The sequence below is a fragment of the Mus caroli genome, unplaced genomic scaffold (assembly GCF_978045245.1).
Source record: "Mus caroli unplaced genomic scaffold, Mus_caroli_1 scaffold_12, whole genome shotgun sequence".
Taxonomy (NCBI): Eukaryota; Metazoa; Chordata; class Mammalia; order Rodentia; family Muridae; genus Mus; species Mus caroli.
Window position 1 is genome coordinate 24,295,415 of NW_028227267.1, and position 17,388 is coordinate 24,312,802.

The following is a 17,388-nucleotide window of genomic DNA, read 5'->3' on the forward strand; positions in this document are numbered from 1 at the left end:
TTCCACAGGCCCTGAGTTCAATTCCCAGCAACCACATGGTGGCTCACAAACATCTGTAATGGGATCTGATGCCCTCTTCTGGTGTGTCTGACTGAAGACAGCTACAGTGTACTCATATACATAAAATAAATAAAATCTTATAAAAAAAAAAAGCAAGGTGATTATTTGAAAATCAGGACTTACCTGTGAGGGGTAAAATATACTCTGAACTAATATTTAATTTACATATATGAGGTTCACTATTGAGATATAATGTATTTTATTGATTATGGGTCATGTAAGATTAGGAATTTAGTGTTTAATGTTTATATGGAAAGTCATTTTTTTCTCCTTGAAATACCTGCTTTATGGACCCTGAAGAACTCATCCTTTCTACTCCACCTGGCGTTATGGTTGAATTTCTCATGGGTCTCAACTGCATTTACTGATTTTGTAGGACTCAGTTAAACAACTTCTGTTCAAAAGCTGGCTTGCAAAGTGATGCTCAGTGGTAGCTGCTGTGGAGACAGCATGAGGCCTGTGAGGTAGCACACAGCTCCTGCAGAGAGGGGCTGGCACTAGCAGGAATCTCTGTCTGCTCTTGCTAGATGGGTAGCATTGTTAACCTTAGAACAGCAGTGGGGAAAACTGAATGGAAGCTATAGGTTGCTAGAAGGGAATCAGGTTTCTCAATTCAGTTTGTCTCATAAAACTGAAATCTATTTTAATGTGTTCTACCCTAATATTTTAATTCTAATTTGAGACTTTTTACATTTTCTTGTGATTTTTTTTTTAAGTTGATATTTTGTTTTGTTTAATGGTTTGGTTCTGGTGGACCTGGATATTGAAACGAGGGCCCTTGTACATGCATGCTGGGCAACTGTTGTGCCAGAGCTAAGGCCCAGGTCCTGTTTTAATGCTTTTAAGACCCAGTATGTCTTTTCAAAGAATATAATTTACATCTGCTTTATACATAAGGAGACAGAAAATATGTAAATCACGGCTACTCTGAAGAAGTGTTTAATAACTGGGTTCTCAAATTTTCAACCGAATATAAAAGTTAAGGATATTGAAAGTAGAAGAAAAGATATTAGAGGATTTTATAACTTATTTGCTGTATGAAAACTATCTTGAAGATGTTTTTGTTTTGTTATCATGAAATGAATAGAAAATTAGTAGTAATTAAAATTCATATTGTGGATTCTTTGAGTTATATTATTATTATTATTATCTTTTAAGGAAGCTGCCCAAGCTTTAATTTATGCTGAGATGGCAGGATCCAGCCTTGAAAGGATCCAAGAGAAGATCAATGAGTATCTGGAAAGAGTTCAAGCTCTGCATTCTGCAGGTCAGTCACAGCCTCCACTTGCTCTCCTATCCACCACACCTACTCCATTGCTTCCCCTGCCCCTCTGCCTTGGATCTTGGCACGCACTCTCTCTGCTCACTGAGAAGACTCTCTTAAAGAAATTTACAACATCAGATGTGGAAATGAATTCATAGATCTATTAGAAGAATGTTAGGGGTAATAGAGTTAGTTTTCTCTAGCTTCAGAGATAGTAGATTCTCTACATTGAATTTATCGCTGACAGAGTTAGGATGGGGACACTGTCAGAGCCTGCTTTTAAAGTATCAGACACATGACCTATTCTGACCCTAAAGTTAAATCACTAATTGTCTTTTTTTTTAAATGAACAGCACAGCATGTGCCACAAGAGAAGTATACATAAACTGAGTGATCAGTTTTGTTAGAGGAAAAGGGTTAGTGTTAAAATCTGCTGTTTATGTGGGTGGAAAAGAAAAATAATGCTAACATTTGGCTTAGAGATATATTTACCCCTTTAGGATGATTTTTAGGACCCCCCCCCCATTTTTCCTTTGCTGGATAATTCACAGAGGAGTGCTCAGGGTATTTGTACTCTAAGTGAATTTTGTTACTGCCTGCCGCTTGTTCTGAGTGGACTGAGCAGTTGCAAGCACATAGTCAGGATAAAGTCCATGTGAGCACTTCTGATTCCTGTTACAGTGATGTCCGGAAGTCGCGTGAGTTGTAGGAATTGTCTGTGGATTGCACTTGGCTTGGTAGAAAGCTGTGGCCATCCCTGCATTCAGAACATCTTGTTGGGGACTCAGAGAGTAGCTCAGTGGGAGCACGTATTTAGCATACTTGAGGTTATGTTATGGGTTTCCTTCTCAACATGGGGGACAGGGTACACAGGACCCAACATGATTAAAAAGAATTTAATTTTCCAGCCAAGTAAATGAAGTTCTTAAGTGTAATGCTTTATTTTATAAGTAATTCACATTACTTCATATACTATTTTCCCAGGAAATTATTTTTAAAGTTTAGAAGGTAGTTTTTTGGGACTTTTTCCATGACTTCCTTCTTTCTTTCTTTCTTTCTTTCTTTCTTTCTTTCTTTCTTTCTTTCTTTCTTTCTTTCTTCCTTCCTTCCTTCCTTCCTTCCTTCCTTCCTTTTTTTTGGGACTTTTCCCATGACTTCCTTCTTTCCTTCTTTCTTTCTTTCTTTCTTTCTTTCTTTCTTTCTTTCTTTCTTTCTTCCTTCCTTCCTTCCTTCCTTCCTTCCTTCCTTCCTTCCTTCCTTCCTTTCTTCCTTTCTGTCTCTCTCTCTCCTCTCTCTCTCTTTCTTTTTTTCTTTTTCTTTTTCTTTTTTTTTTTTGAGACAGGGTTTCTCTGTGTAGCCCTGACTGTCCTGGAACTCACTCTGTAGACCAGGCTGGCCTCAAACTCAGAAATCCACCTGCCTCTGCCTTCCAAGTGCTTACATTACAGCAGCAGAGCTGGTTCAAGTTTCTTAGTTATGTTCTCGCTCTTAAGCACACACACTCTCTCCCTCTCCTCTTCTGTGTGTGGGAAGAGTGGCCTTATTCATGCAAAGCAAATGCCCTACCACCTAGATAGTCTCAGTTCTGCAGTCCTTACTTTTTGTTGTTGTTGTTTTGGCCAGGTTTTGCTGTACAGCTTCAAACTCAAATATCCCCATCTCTACCTTCCAAGTGCTGGGATCACAGAGCTCTGCCACCAGAATAAACTTGTTATTGACTTTTCTATTTTTAGTCGTCCTAAGGGATGTTAAGTACCATCCTCTTTAGGCTTTGATTTTCATTGCTTGAGGGCTTATGATACTGAACATGTACACATGTGCTGTGAACTAGAGAGATGGCTCAGGAGTTAAGAATTCTTGTAAAACACCTAAGTTTGATTTCTAAACCTCACATGGTGGCTCGCAGCTGTCTGTAACTCCAATTCCAAGGGATCTGAGACCCTCTTCTGACCACCAAGAGCACTAGGCATGCACATGGTGTACAGACTTACAGATAGGCAAAACACCCATGCACATAAAGTAAATAAATCATTTAAAACAAAACAAAAAACCCCAAATTGAAATACTTATTTCACAGAGCAGTAAAAGCACGATGGTTTCCCTTGGCCCTCAATAGGAAAAACAGCAGGAGCTTTATTGTCAGGGCTAGTACTGTCTTTACTAAAAATGTAATGACTGCTGACTCTACTCCTTCCTCTTCCTTTCCCTCCTCTTTTCCTTCTTCTTCCTCCTCCTCTTCTTCCCCCTCCTCGTATCCGTTTCTGGTACTAGCTATAGAACCAGGACATATTGTGAGGCAAGCTCATTTTGCCCCCAGGTTGCACCCCCAGCCCTGTGTGTTTAATATTTATCATTTTCCAAGTGTTTGCTTTGTTTTTATGGAGGGAGAAGAATATGAGCTTCCTCATATTCTTTTGTTTTTTATTTTAATGAAGGGAGTGCTGATAGAAAAATAATTGAAGGGAATTTTTTTTATAAAGCTTTTCTAATGTCCTGTCCCTGATGTCTGAATAATTGGGTTTGGGCAGGGGGCTTAAGATTATGAGAGTGGATAAATTTCTTTCAAAGGAGATTTTTGTGTATTTTGCTAATGTTTTAAATGAAGAATTATAGAGTTTGGTTAAAGAATATCTTAAATATATTAAAATGTTGGTGTTTCCTCACTGCATTTAAGTAATATTTTTTCTGTGTGTTTTTTTCTTTATCTTATACCAGTTCAGTCAAAGAGTACTGATCCTTTGAAATCAAAACATCAGTTGGATCTAGAACGTGCCCATTTTCTTGTTACACAAGCTTTCGATGAGGATGAAAAGGGGAATGTGGAAGATGCCATAGAATTATATACAGAAGCTGTGGAACTCTGTCTAAAAACCGTAGGTATAGCTGTGAGTTAAACTAGATGGAATTATGTTAAGAAACCACCTGATTTACTAACAGATTTATTTATTTGGAAGGAGCCCTGCCATTCTATCATTATAAATAAACTAATGTAACCTTCACTAAAATGTTGAGTAGAAAGTTAATTACAGAGTTTTATACCTTATTACATATGGTTTTACCACTGTTGAATCACTAAGAAATTGGGTTTTAAAATTACATTTACTCATTTTTAAGCTGTTTAAGGTTAGTAACTAGTGAATTTAGTCTAATTTTTTTTTTCAATTTTATACAGTAAAAATATAGTAGTGGTTTTGGAGAGCTTCATTAACTTGCCATATAAAATCTGTAAGCTGAGCGGCTTAGCATGTAGATTAGTATTTAGTGCTCCTGATGGACCATGGCTTGAGACACTTAGTTTCAAGGGGCAGCCACTATTTAAGAGCACAGTGCGTTTGTCAGGAGGATGGCATACAGGAGCAAAGCAGGACAACATGTTCCTGTTGTCTTTCACATGCCAGCTTTCTGGCAGGTTGTTGGGGGTCAGAAAAACCTTGATTTCTATAACACTGGAGAAGATAGATCAGTGCTGCTCCATCCAGGTTCCTCCTGCTCAGCCTTCTGTGTACATGTTTATATGTTTATGGTCTAATTAGCACTTGTCTACAGAAGTACAGCACAGCTTTTAAGTTCACCCCAGTGACAAGATACACAACAGAGTTTTAAGTGATAACCTTTAAAGACAGAAATAAAAAATAAAATAAAATGAGTATTTACTCATAATTTCAAGAAGACTATTTTATTTTTGCATAGAAACATGGTTTAGGTCAGTAAAGAGCTATGCTTTAGAATGTCTCTCTCTCTCTTAAGTCTTCTGAAACTGCTGATAAGACTCTGCAAAACAAATTGAAACAGCTGGCTCGACAGGCGCTAGATAGGTGAGTTTGTCACTCAAATTCTTATCAATGGATAGCATGAATTGTGCTTTTTTTTTTTTTTTAAATACTATTTATCTTAATGTGTGGTAGAGGTCTGAATGTTGCTTCATAAGCTGAGCCCTAAAAGTCTACCCTTTCTTGCTGAGTAAATGTACCTTCTTTCTAGCTCCTTGCATTAGACCAAATCAGTAGCCATCCATTATTCAAGAAGTGTCTATTTTTGTTGTATAGAAAACAGAGCTGTGATATATTTGGTTGGTTTTTTAGCCCTAACATTACTGAGTGTCTGTGGGAGTTTTGTTGCTTGAACCTAAGATCTTCTGCATGCTATTCAAACATTCTACCACTGAGCTATATTTCTAGTCCCTGACAGTCATATTTTAAGTAGAATGCTTCCTCCATGTTGTATAACATCAAACTTCCAAGACAACTTTCAGGCTTCCAGGACAGGCTCTCTGAAAGCTCTCCAGAGTTACTATAAAAATAGCCATTGAGAATGGCCTTCCATTCCCAGCCTCACACCATGTCTGTGGCCTTCGTGTGAAGCTTGGGTCACTTCTGAGCCTGCTTTGAGCATTTTATTTAAAGTTGAGTCTCCCCCAACACTTTGATTCTGATTGCCCTGTCTCAGTATTCTTTCTACCCCACTGTGGAATACACAAAATGATGTTGTTGTATTTGTTGTTGTTGTTGTTGCCTGTGTTGCATTCAGCCTTTATTTCCTACTTTGAAATCACCTTAGTTCTATGGTGGCTGTGTTCTGCCTCTTTCATTGAACTGTAACTCGGCCCTTCTCTGCTTCAGCATCAGTTAAGCTTTCATTTGTTTCCCCAAATTCATGGAGGTATGACACTTGACACAGCTGCCTCTTCCAGTTTCCATGACGTAGGATTGCCATGTTCACCTGACATAGTTGTCTTCTCCATTGTGATTCCTTTTACTAGTTACAATCATCATTGGTTTTTATTCTTGTGTAGATAAACCATCCAGTACTTCTGAATGTGTCCTAAGCAAAAGTCAGTAGGCTGAGGTTTTAATTATAGGCTCCTATAGGATCTGTTAAAGATTAAGGAGCTTCTTTCTAGGAAAATCTATGTCTTGGCATATAATTTTGGAGAAGACTTGGGAAGGTCATATGTGGATCTTGGATTAAGAACATTGTTAGCTTGTTAGTTCTTTGACAGAACAGTCCAAGTTCCCTTGTATATCATGGATGCCCTCTGTCATCAATCCTGCTTTCCTTTCACCTCATGCCTGCCACCTCTCAGTCATGCTTTTCATGGGGTCTGTATACTTTCTTTTGAAGTTACCATAGTTACTCTGCTGTCTGTTTCTGCTTCCTCACTACAGTGGACTTCTCTAAGACTCAGTCATTAAATATAAGCATCCTTCCTTTGATTTGCCCTCTTTTCTTGGTCACTAGGGTTATTATCTCTTTGGGGGTATTCATTTGCATGAAGTGCTTCTGTCCTGACATCTATCATTTTGACACGGTTGTCTTTTTTTAATCCATAGAACCTTAAAGATAGGATTTATACATTATTATACAATCTTTACCTTGTATAGTGTCTGACATAGATGTTCATTTAAATAGTACTTACAAAATATGTGTAGTAGCTTATATAGAGAAGTTTTGATGAGTATTAAGGATTTTATGAGTAGGATGCATTGCTAACTGGCAGTAAGTTTTGTGTCCTGTAAGTTTAAATGAAACAGTAGGAAGTAGAGGTGGGAGAAGCAGAGCTTTGAGACTATGCAGCAAGTTTGAGCCAGGCTCTTTCTGAGACCCTGTGTCATAAAAAAGCAAAAGCTTGAATGTAAGAGGAAAACTAGAACAATTCTTCTGTGCTTCTGTTTTAGAGCAGAAGCATTGAGTGAACCTTTGACAAAGCCATTTTGCAAACTCAAGTCAACAAATATGAAAACAAAGACTCCTCCAGTAAGGACACATTTTCCTCTAGGACCTAATCCTTTCGTTGAAAAGCCTCAAGCATTTATAAGTCCACAGTCATGTGATGCACAAGGACAGAAGTACACAGCAGAAGAGATAGAAGTGCTCAGGTAAACCCACTTACAACTCATTGTAATGAAACTGTAAACAACATAGTGCAGAGCACTTCATTCGGAGTTATCTTCAGATCTTTTTGTGATGCATTGGACTATTATTTAACATCATTGTGTTATCAGCTTGAATAGTTAAAATGTGTTGGTTCTAATATATTTTAGTGTTAGCATTTAATCCTAGACATGTACTCTGCAGAGCTAAGTCTTGAAGCTGATGAGCATAGCAGTTAGGGCAGCTGCTAATGCTCTGTGCTCCTTTGCAACCACAAGGGCTGTGGGCATGGGGGTTACTCTGACATAGCCAGCACACAAAAGTCTGGAGCTGGGCATACTTTTTCCATTTTTTCTTTAGCTCTTAAAAAAGAGTTAAAGAGAAAATGAAAATAGAATCATAACAGAAACCACTTTGAAAAACTGTATATGACATCCTTCTTACAGAAAATGTTCACTGAGCCCTGGTCTGGGCAGACAGCTTAGTGTATTTGAAAGCAGCCTCGGGGGCTATTAAAAATGCAAAGCCTGAGCTGACATGACACTTGTCTGTAGTCCCAGCCCTCTGGAGGAAAGACTTATACATTCAGGTTCAAGGTCAGCCTGGGCTGCACAGGGAGACTCTACCTCAAAAACCAGTATCAGCAAGACCCATGGTAATGTAGAGATCCTTGACCGTCTTCTGAATCAGTGATCAGATGAGAGAGGATCATCTCTGAGCCAGCTGGCTGCTCTTGAGTTGGGGAGGTCATTTTATTTTGGGCATTCATAGTTGGGCATTCATTTTAAATTTTCCTGAGGTTGAGCTGAAGGAAGCGGCATCCCCTCCTCTCTGCCTTCCAGAGCAGCTCCTTTCTTGCTGAAGATTTTAATTATGCACCTATTAACCCTAGGGAAAATAATATGTGAACAAGCAAAATACAAAACAACAACAAAAGTTCCTTTTAAAGCTGAGGCTTTAATTTAGTGTCTTAGGGTTTTACTATTTTTATGATAAAACATCAAGACCAAAGCATTTTAGGGAGGAAAAGGTTTATTCAGCTAAAGCGTTTATTCAACTATGCTTTCATATCACTGCTGATCATTAAAGGAAGTCAGGAAAGGAATGCAGACAAGGCAGGAACCTGGATGCAGAAGATGATGCAAAGGCCAGGGAGTGCTGTTGCTTACTGGCTTGCTCCTCATGGCTTGCTCAGTCTGCTTTCTTATAGAATGCAGAACCATGAGGCTAGGCATGGCACCATCTACAATGTGCTGAACTCTACCCCATCGGCTACTAGTTAAGAAGCAGTCCCACAGGCTTGCCAATCTTATGGAGCTTTTTCCTCAACTGAGGCTAGCCAGAACAGTGACAATTCATCATTTTGTCTACTTACTATCTGTATACTACTTTTATACATACCACACATTTGAAATTCCACACTGTAACAAAACTCTCTGAAAATACAGCTATCCTTCATACAAGTGAAAATGAGGGTACATGTCCCAACATTTATTGTATCCATCCAATTGCTGACTGCTTTGTTACCCAACAACTAAGTAAGTTTTTTTTTTTTTTTTTTTTTTTTTGGTTTTTTCGAGACAGGGTCTCTCTGTGTAGCCCTGGCTGTCCTGGCACTCACTTTGTAGACCAGGCTGGCCTTGAACTCATATCCGCCTGCCTCTGCCTCCCGAGTGCTGGGATTAAAGGCGTGCGCCACCACGCCCGGCTACAACTAAGTAAGTTACTCTGCACATACTCTTAAAAAAAAGCAGATCTGTAAAAAGAAATTGTTACCAAACATGGAGACATACTGCAGTTCCAGCACTTGAGATGCTAATGCAGGGGTTTTTGAGTTCGAGGCCAGCTAGATAGCCTGGGCTGCACAGTGAAGTAAGCCCTATCTCAGTTGAACAGCACCAGCAGATAAATCCCCAAAAGGAGATAGTTAATATATGCAAAAAGCAAAACAAAACCTACAGAGCCTCAGCCAACTTCACTTGAACTTGTCAACAGACCATAGCTGTTTCTACGACACTTTCTTCTTTCAGGACTTTGTCCATATTCCCATAGCCAAAATATAGAAAGATCACATTTTTTTAGAGTTGTGTTATGTTTTTACATTCCTAAATAACCAAGTTACTGCTTTGTTTCTTTGGGATTAGGATAGACTTGGCTTTATATCCTTGTATTGGACACAAAGGCCAATTTTAAGACTACAGTATTTCTGTAGTGGATGTCAGGTGGTCTCCCCCATCCCCTGCTGTTGCTACTTTAGCTAATTAAATATTTGTGCTGAAGGTTGAATCTTATACACATCATAGCAAAAGAGCTACATCCCAAGCCCAGGATGTTAATCTTAAAAGAATGTTCTTATTAAACTGAACTGAATTATAGCAGTGATCATCTGTTTTTTTTTTTTTTTTAATCAAAACTGTCCTAATAAAGCCCCGAATACCATGAAGCTGTCGATTTAATGCACTACCACACTTTGTCTCTGAAGTTTGACCTTTGGTGTTAGCTAAAAGGCTGGGAAGTTATTGTCATTTAAATTTAGGATTTAAGTAAGATTGGTGATTAATATAGACTTGAAAACAGATTTTTTTTTCTTGTGCCTTGTAGGACAACATCAAAAATAAATGGTGTAGAATATGTTCCTTTCATGAGTGTTGATCTAAGGGAACGCTTTGCTTATCCAATGCCTTTTTGGTAAGTAAGCGCTTTTAACTTTTACTTCCAGGATCATTTAAAGTGTTTTTCAGTACTCTGAAGTCCAGTTTGCTTCATAACCTTAAAATTAAATTTTATGTATAACAGTTGGGAAAGATTATTTATGGGAAAGAGGTGGGAAATTGTTCAATAAAGATCTGAGTGAGTAACATGAAGTTGTCACTTTAGTACAGTGCCATGCTATCCTGCCACACGCTCATATTTGTTCTAATTGGCCTGGTCATGGGCTCATGAGAATTGATTTTAACCTAACATTATAGACATAGTACTTAGTATAATACCTGGCTCAGAGCAAGTACTAAGGAGACATTGGTCTATTGATGATTGGATCACAATAGAAGAAAGTCCAGGAAGTAATTAAGTGTTTAGAGATGTACTAAATACCTACACAAAGATACTGCCATCATAATTATAAGATAAACTACTTTAGTGTGAATATATTTAAAGAGATGTAAATTTGTAGTTTCAATTTATATGTATTTAAGATAAGTTACATCTCTAATGCTGGAATATCTAACAGCAATAATACAGCATGAGCAGTCAGAATTGGGGACATTAAAAACATAACTGAGAGAGTAAGATACAAGTCAGAAGCTCATCCAGGGAGCCGTGGCCATACACAGAGGAGGCAGTGATAGCTCATCCAGGGAGCCGTGGCCATACACAGAGGAGGCAGTGATAGCTCATCCAGGGAGCCGTGGCCATACACAGAGGAGGCAGTGATAGCTCATCCAGGGAGCCGTGGCCATACACAGAGGAGGCAGTGATAGCTCATCCAGGGAGCTGTGGCCATACACAGAGGTCTTTACATTTAAGACTAGCATATCACAGGGGGATGTTTTCTTTTACTCCTTTTCTTTTTTTGTGTGTAATTATTTGCTTACTTGTTACTTCTTGTGTATAATTCTTGCTGAGAATTACAAGCTTCGTCAGGACAGAGGCCATGTCTGTTTAACCATGTCCCATCACATATATAGCGCAATGTCTCTTTTATAGTAAGTTCTCAAGCTGTACTGAATAAATTAAATTTGGAGAAGAATAGATGAATACTAAAGTGAATTAGGTGGCAATATTTTTCCATTTTTGTCATCTAAATTTTACATAGAGAATACTGAAAAGAAAAAATAATTATAAACATTTTAAGTTCATTTAACAGTGAGAGGAAAAGGGCTCCACAATGTGATTTCATTTAGAGCAGTGGCTCTCAGCCGTCTAATGCGCAACCCTTTAATACATTCCTCATGCTGGGGTGACCCCAGTCGTAACATTATTGCTGTTACTGATTTTAATGTAACTATCTGATATGTAGAATATCTGATATGTGACCCCCGTGGAGGTTATTCAAATCCCCTAAGGGGGTCATGACCCCAGGTTGAGAATCAGGTGTAGAGAGTGAAAGATTAAAAAGGATTTTTTTTTTTTTTTGGTCTGGTGATATGTTAACCTTTAAGTCATAAGCATTGCATTTTATAAAATACTTTTAATAGCCTTATGAGTTGAAGAAAAGAAATGTGTTTAAATTACTGACTTTAATTACTCAGTAGTTTGGGAGAACAAATACTATGGAGTCATAAATTTATTCTGTAGGGTGAGCATAAGGTCAAGAACATGACTCAGAATTTTAAAAATGTTTTGAGCAGTGTTGTAGGTAAACTTTTTTTTTTTTTTTTTTTTTTACGTATTTTCCTCAATTACATTTCCAATGCTCTCCCAAAAGTCCCTCATACCCTCCCCCGCTTCCCTACCCACCCAGTAGGTAAACTTTTATACTCGAGATTTACAACAACATGGGCTCATGAAAGTCTAGCGGTATCCTACCTACAGTTAAGAAACTAGTACTTGGGGTGTTTTCAGGTCATACTTGAGCACAAAGTCTTCTTCATCTGCCTACTCATTGGTGTTCTTGGATTAAAGAATGTTATACAACTTTGTTTTAGTTTGCATATTACACATTACACAAAATCTTTTGAGATCTAGACAGGTGTTGCCATTGCTGTAGGAAAGGGAAGGCACTCCCGGGGTGGGGAGGTGGATGCTTTTAATTGGTATTATAGGTGGGCGTTAAAGAGGCACTGCGGCACAGAGCAAGTACAGTGTAGTGGATAAAATGGTGGATTTGGCATCACAGACTTGGATCCAAATGTCATTTCTTCGCTGTATGACCTTGGTGACCATTTTGTGCTTCCCCCAGACATGCTTAACTGAATATAGTTATTTTGAGGATGTAAGTGGAGACTAAATATATAAAGTATTAGCATGATGCTTGCTACAAGGCCACTGCTTACTAACTTAGTCTCTCTGTCCTTTCAAGAGGCAAGGGAAGGATCTGGAGCTCCTAAGCCTCAGGAGACTTAGCTTGTGTTGTTCGTGACTCCATTCATTGTTGAGTTTCCTGAGCGTCATAACTGTGATAAGTTAAATGTCTGTACCATATTTATTTATTTATTTGTTTTTTTGTTTTTCAAGACAGGGTTTCTCTGTATAGCCCTGGCTGTCCTGGAACTCACTCTGTACACCAGGCTGGCCTCTGCCTCCCGAGTGCTAGGATTAAAGGCATGTGCCACCATGCCCAGCTCCCATATTTTTAAGTAAATACAAGCTTTTGTCTTCACTTATGTATGTTGATTTTTTTTTTTAAATTGGAGAAGTTGTTGAGATTAATTGAATTCAAGGTTATGTGTAAAGAGCCAGATTTGACTGGCTATTTTAGGAAGACAAAAGTATAACGATGTGATCTTTGCACCAAAAAGAAGGTTTCATTCTGGCTCCAAGTCATCTTTAAAAATTAATATATTTTTTTAAATTTTCATTGTTACCTCAGTGATAGATTGGGCAAGCTTCCATTATCACCTAAACAAAAAACTACATTTTCTAAATGGGTACGACCGGAAGATCTCAGCAACAATCCTACAATGATATACACTGTGTCCAGTTTTAGCATAAAGCAGGTAAGCACCTATGTTATATATGTTCAAGAAAGTTTTCACTAAGAAAATTTGAATCCAGATTTGATTTTTCTTAGATTCTGTATATTTACTTGCATGGGTATAATTGCAGACATGTCTCATCCTTCGAGTTATTCTCAGCTTGCCTTGGTAGTACAGACTGTAATCCCAGCACTCATGCTTCAGTGCCATAAAGGAGTCTTTCTTACAACAAGACCGAAATTTTGTTAATTTTTTTTCTTCTGGGACAGCCTTTCGCTGTGTTCTGAGTTGGCTTTGAGCTCAGTGATCCCCAGCATCAGACTCCCAGCAGGTTGCCCGTGTGTGTCACCATGCCCAATACAGTCTGGACATTTTGGCTTTAACGTTGGGAAAATGATAACACGAGAAGCTGTCTTGAGCAATTACAGATTTTTTTTTCAGTACTGGGAATTGAGTTTAGGGTCTTACGCATGCTAGGCAGTCACCCTATCATTGAGCTGCAGCCCCAGCCCCAACTACAGATTTGTGCTTTTGTAGATGTGAAACTTGAGAGTTGAGTTTCACCTTTGACGAAGAAGTAGTTATAAGAATTAATTAATTATTTAATTCTTGGGGGCTAGAGAGTTGGCCCAGTCAGTAATGTACCTGCTGCACAAACCTAAGGACCTGCGTTGGCATCCCCAGAAGCACACAGAAGGTTACGTGGGGGCTCAGTGATGGAGAGAGAGCACTGGCCGCTCCTCCAGAGGACCTGGATTCATACCAGCATCCACATGACAGCTCACAGCTGTCTGTAGCTCCAGTCCTAGGGGATCCAGTGCCGCCTTCTGACCTCTTTGGGCACCAAGCATACATGTGGTACATAGAATTACATACAGACCAAACACCCTTACACATAACATTTTTAAAAAAGAAAAAGTCAGGGTGACTGCACACTACTGTAACCCTAGCCTTGGGCATGCAGAGCTCACTGGCCAGCCAGCCTACTTGAATTGGTAAGCCTCAAGTTCAGTGAAAGACCCTGTCTCAAAAAGTAAACGGTAGATGAATTTGGTTCCCACTCCTCAGATATGGTGGCTCACAAGTGCCTTCAGCTTCGGTTTCAGGATATCCAGTGCCCTCTCCTGGCCTCTGTGTATCCATACTCGTGTGTACATACAGCCCAAAATAGACACATACAGAGACACATAAGTAAAAACAAACACACACATACTAGTATTTTCTAAAAGTAAAAGGAAGAAAGTGACTGAATGGAACAATGCCACCATCATTGACCTTGGGCCTGCATATATACCTACATGTACATGCTTACCCTCCAGAGTGCACGTGCGCGCGCGCACACACACACACACACACACACACACACACACGCACACAGATGGGGGGGGCACACCCTAAGGATTTTAAATTAGCTTCATTGAAACACTTCTAGGATTTGTTTGAATAAAATATGTGAGTTGGCAGCATGACATTTCTGTTTTCCTGTTTGAATAATAAGATATTTAATAAAACAATAAGATATTTAATATAAAGCTAAGATATAATAATAAGATATTTAATAATATATAATAATAATAATAAATAAATAATAAGATATTTAATATAAAGCTAAGGATATAATGAATAAGTATTGTATAAATGCTGAAGTTGCATGAATGGAAGACTGTGTTGTTCTTATTAACAGACAATAGTATCAGATTGTTCCTTTGTGGCATCGTTGGCTATCAGTGCAGCATATGAGAGACGATTCAATAAGAAGTTAATTACCAGGTAAATTTTTGTGTTTACCTTTTATATGATTGCTATTTATTTGGAAATTTAAAACTTATACCATATGCATGTTGAAAATAGAGAGGACAGACCACCAAACTTTTGTCCTTTCTGTGGGAGTTAAACAGATGGTTCCAGGGCCTCTGCAAAAGCAACAGGTACTCTTAAGTGCTGTGCCATCTCTCTAGACCTCATTATACAGTTTGAATTTTATGTGACTTTATTAGAATTGTACTTAGTGCCCTAATTATATTGAAATTACCTTACTTCTCAAAACCAATGATAAAAGTTACTTTTAACTGGGTTAAAATATATCTACTTAATATATGATTTGTTAAAACACTTAAAAGAATCATTCGTTCCAGACCAACCTCAGTACATATTGAAATCCTATCTCAAAAGGAAAACCAAAACCAGAAAGTATTTAGAATATTAAAATATTCTTGTGTTCATTTTTATAAAATTGGGAAGAAAGTAGCATTTATAAATGAATGGCATTTGTTTAAAAGTAATATAAAGTCTTATATATTAGTTGATGTTGAATATTAGTATTGGTATTTTAATATCCATTTTCCTTTCCCAAAGCATAATTTACCCCCAGAATAAGGATGGAGAACCAGAGTACAATCCCTGTGGAAAGTATATGGTAAAACTTCACCTCAATGGTGTCCCAAGAAAGGTGAATGTCTTTTTCCTTCCTGATCCTACTTCCACCTCCTCTTTCATCACCTCCTTACCTTTGAATCTTGAAGGGAAACAACTAAGAGAAGTTGACTGTGTAAAGATTTTAAAAGTTAATTTAGTTGATAAAGATTTAATTTTTAATTTGTATGTGCGCGTGCACGCACACATGCACATGCACGCATATAAGCAAGAGCCACATATGTGCATGTAGATGTAGAGGCCAGAAGAGGGTTTCACATCCTATGGACCTAGAGTTATAGGTCCTTGGGAGCTGTCTGATATAGGGATTGGGAACTGAACTCTGGTCCTTTAGAGGAGCAGCTGTTTCTAATCTTTTCTTATATATAGGTTTCATTGTTTTGCCCAAACTGTCTTCAGTTAGGCTGGAGTAACCTGGCCCTACAGGCATGAGTGGCTGTACTCAGTTCAAGTCTTTTTAAAGAATGCTTTTCAGTACTGGGCGCACACCTTTAATCCCAACACTTGGGGGCAGAGGCAGGCAGATTTCTGAGTTTGAGGCCAGCCTGTTCTACAGAGTGAGTTCCAGGACAGCCAGGGCTACACAGAAAAACCCTGTCTCAAAAAAAAAAAAAAAAAATGCTTTTCAAATACATTATGCAAATTTCTAATAAGAAATTGCTAATGACTTAAAAATGTTAGCCTTTTTTGGTTTGTTTCCTTTCTGACAGGATTTTGTTAATGCATCTCATTCTGGCCTCAAATGTGGAGGCTTCCTGCCTCTTGGAGCCTTGAGACAACAAGAAGGCTCTGACTTTTTACTTAATCAGGAAATCAAGACCAGCTAAATAGTTTCATGGGTAAAGCTTCCCTTGCAAACAGAGTGGACATGAGTTCTGACCTTTGAACCCCGTGGGACATAAAGGTGGAAGGACAGTGAGAGAGACCACACTACTGCCTTGGCATGTGCTTGTACACATACACATGCATAGTGTGCATTCACACACAACAACAATAACTAATAATAATTTTTAAAAAATTATAAAGTAATAAAAGGTTGGTGGCACATGGCTTTATTCCCAGCATTCAGAAGACAAAGGCAGACAGATCTCTGAGATTGAGGCCATCCTGGTCTACATAATAAGTTCATGCCACACAGGACTACACAGTGAGACCCCGACTCAAAAAAATAAATAAATAAATAAATAAATAAATAAATAAATAAAGGAAACCAGATAAATTAAATCTATTAGCTCAGAAGACTTCATAAACAATCATAATGAGATATTAGAAACTTTAATTGTTTCTTGTGACATATATGTAGATTTAAATTATGCTGCTGTCATTTCTTTTAGCTGTCTGAACTCCATAATAAGGTCTTCCTTGTTAGCATTCTCTAGAACCTATCTACCCCTAGGTTCCTGTATCAAATTCAGCATCACTTGAGAGCTTTTAGAATTGTAGAATTTTAGGCCTTGCTTCAGATGTACTGAATCAGTTGCAAATTTTCTTTAAAGTTTTACCCATTTTTATTTTATGTATGCGGGTGTTTTGCTTTCATGCATGTCTGTGGACCGTGTGCATGCAATGTCTAAGGAGATCAGAAAAGGACCATCAGATCCTCTAGAACAGTCGGTTGCACTCCTTTGGGGGTTTGAATAACCTTGTCACAGGAGTCACTTCAGACCATTGGAAAACACAGAGATTTACATTACGATTCATACCAGTAGCAAAATTATGAAGTAGCAATGAAATAATGTTATGGTTGGGGGTCACCACACCATGAGGAACCGTATTAAAGGGTTGCAGTACTAGGAAGGTTGAGAAACAGTGCTCTGGAACTAGAATTACTAACTATTGCTAGCTGACTTATAGGCGCTAGGAATTGAACCCAGGCCCAGGAGAAGAGTAATCAGTGCCATTAACCACCAAGCCATTCTCTTGTCCCCAGAGCCTGCATTTTAACAAGATCACCTGGTGACTGAGACTGAAAACCATTGTTCTGTAGCTCAGTAACACTTACTCAGCCCTCAGTAAGTATGTTTTGGTAAAGCTGAGGATTGAGCCTGCTAGGGCCTTATTCATGGTGAGGCACAAGCTCTGCTCTAAGCTGTATTGAAGCTCCAGTCTGTCTAAGTGACACAA

General features: G+C 38.4%; 1 protein-coding gene across 5 annotated transcripts in view; it reads left to right on the forward strand.

The window, feature by feature from the left end:
- Positions 1-17,388, forward strand: part of Capn7 (calpain 7) — a 34,098-nt gene that overhangs the window by 2,081 nt on the left and 14,629 nt on the right. For 2 of the 5 annotated variants that reach the window (XM_021182003.2, XM_085828539.1), the window contains exons 2-9: positions 1,219-1,327; positions 4,040-4,197; positions 5,072-5,139; positions 7,000-7,200; positions 9,797-9,883; positions 12,726-12,852; positions 14,516-14,601; positions 15,187-15,280. In XM_021182003.2, the coding sequence (XP_021037662.1) occupies positions 1,219-1,327; positions 4,040-4,197; positions 5,072-5,139; positions 7,000-7,200; positions 9,797-9,883; positions 12,726-12,852; positions 14,516-14,601; positions 15,187-15,280 (930 nt within the window). Of the gene's footprint in view, positions 1-1,218; positions 1,328-4,039; positions 4,202-5,071; positions 5,140-6,999; positions 7,201-9,796; positions 9,884-12,725; positions 12,853-14,515; positions 14,602-15,186; positions 15,281-17,388 lie in introns of those variants that run through there. The other 3 variants (XM_085828536.1, XM_085828537.1, XM_085828538.1) reach the window with 3 other exon arrangements.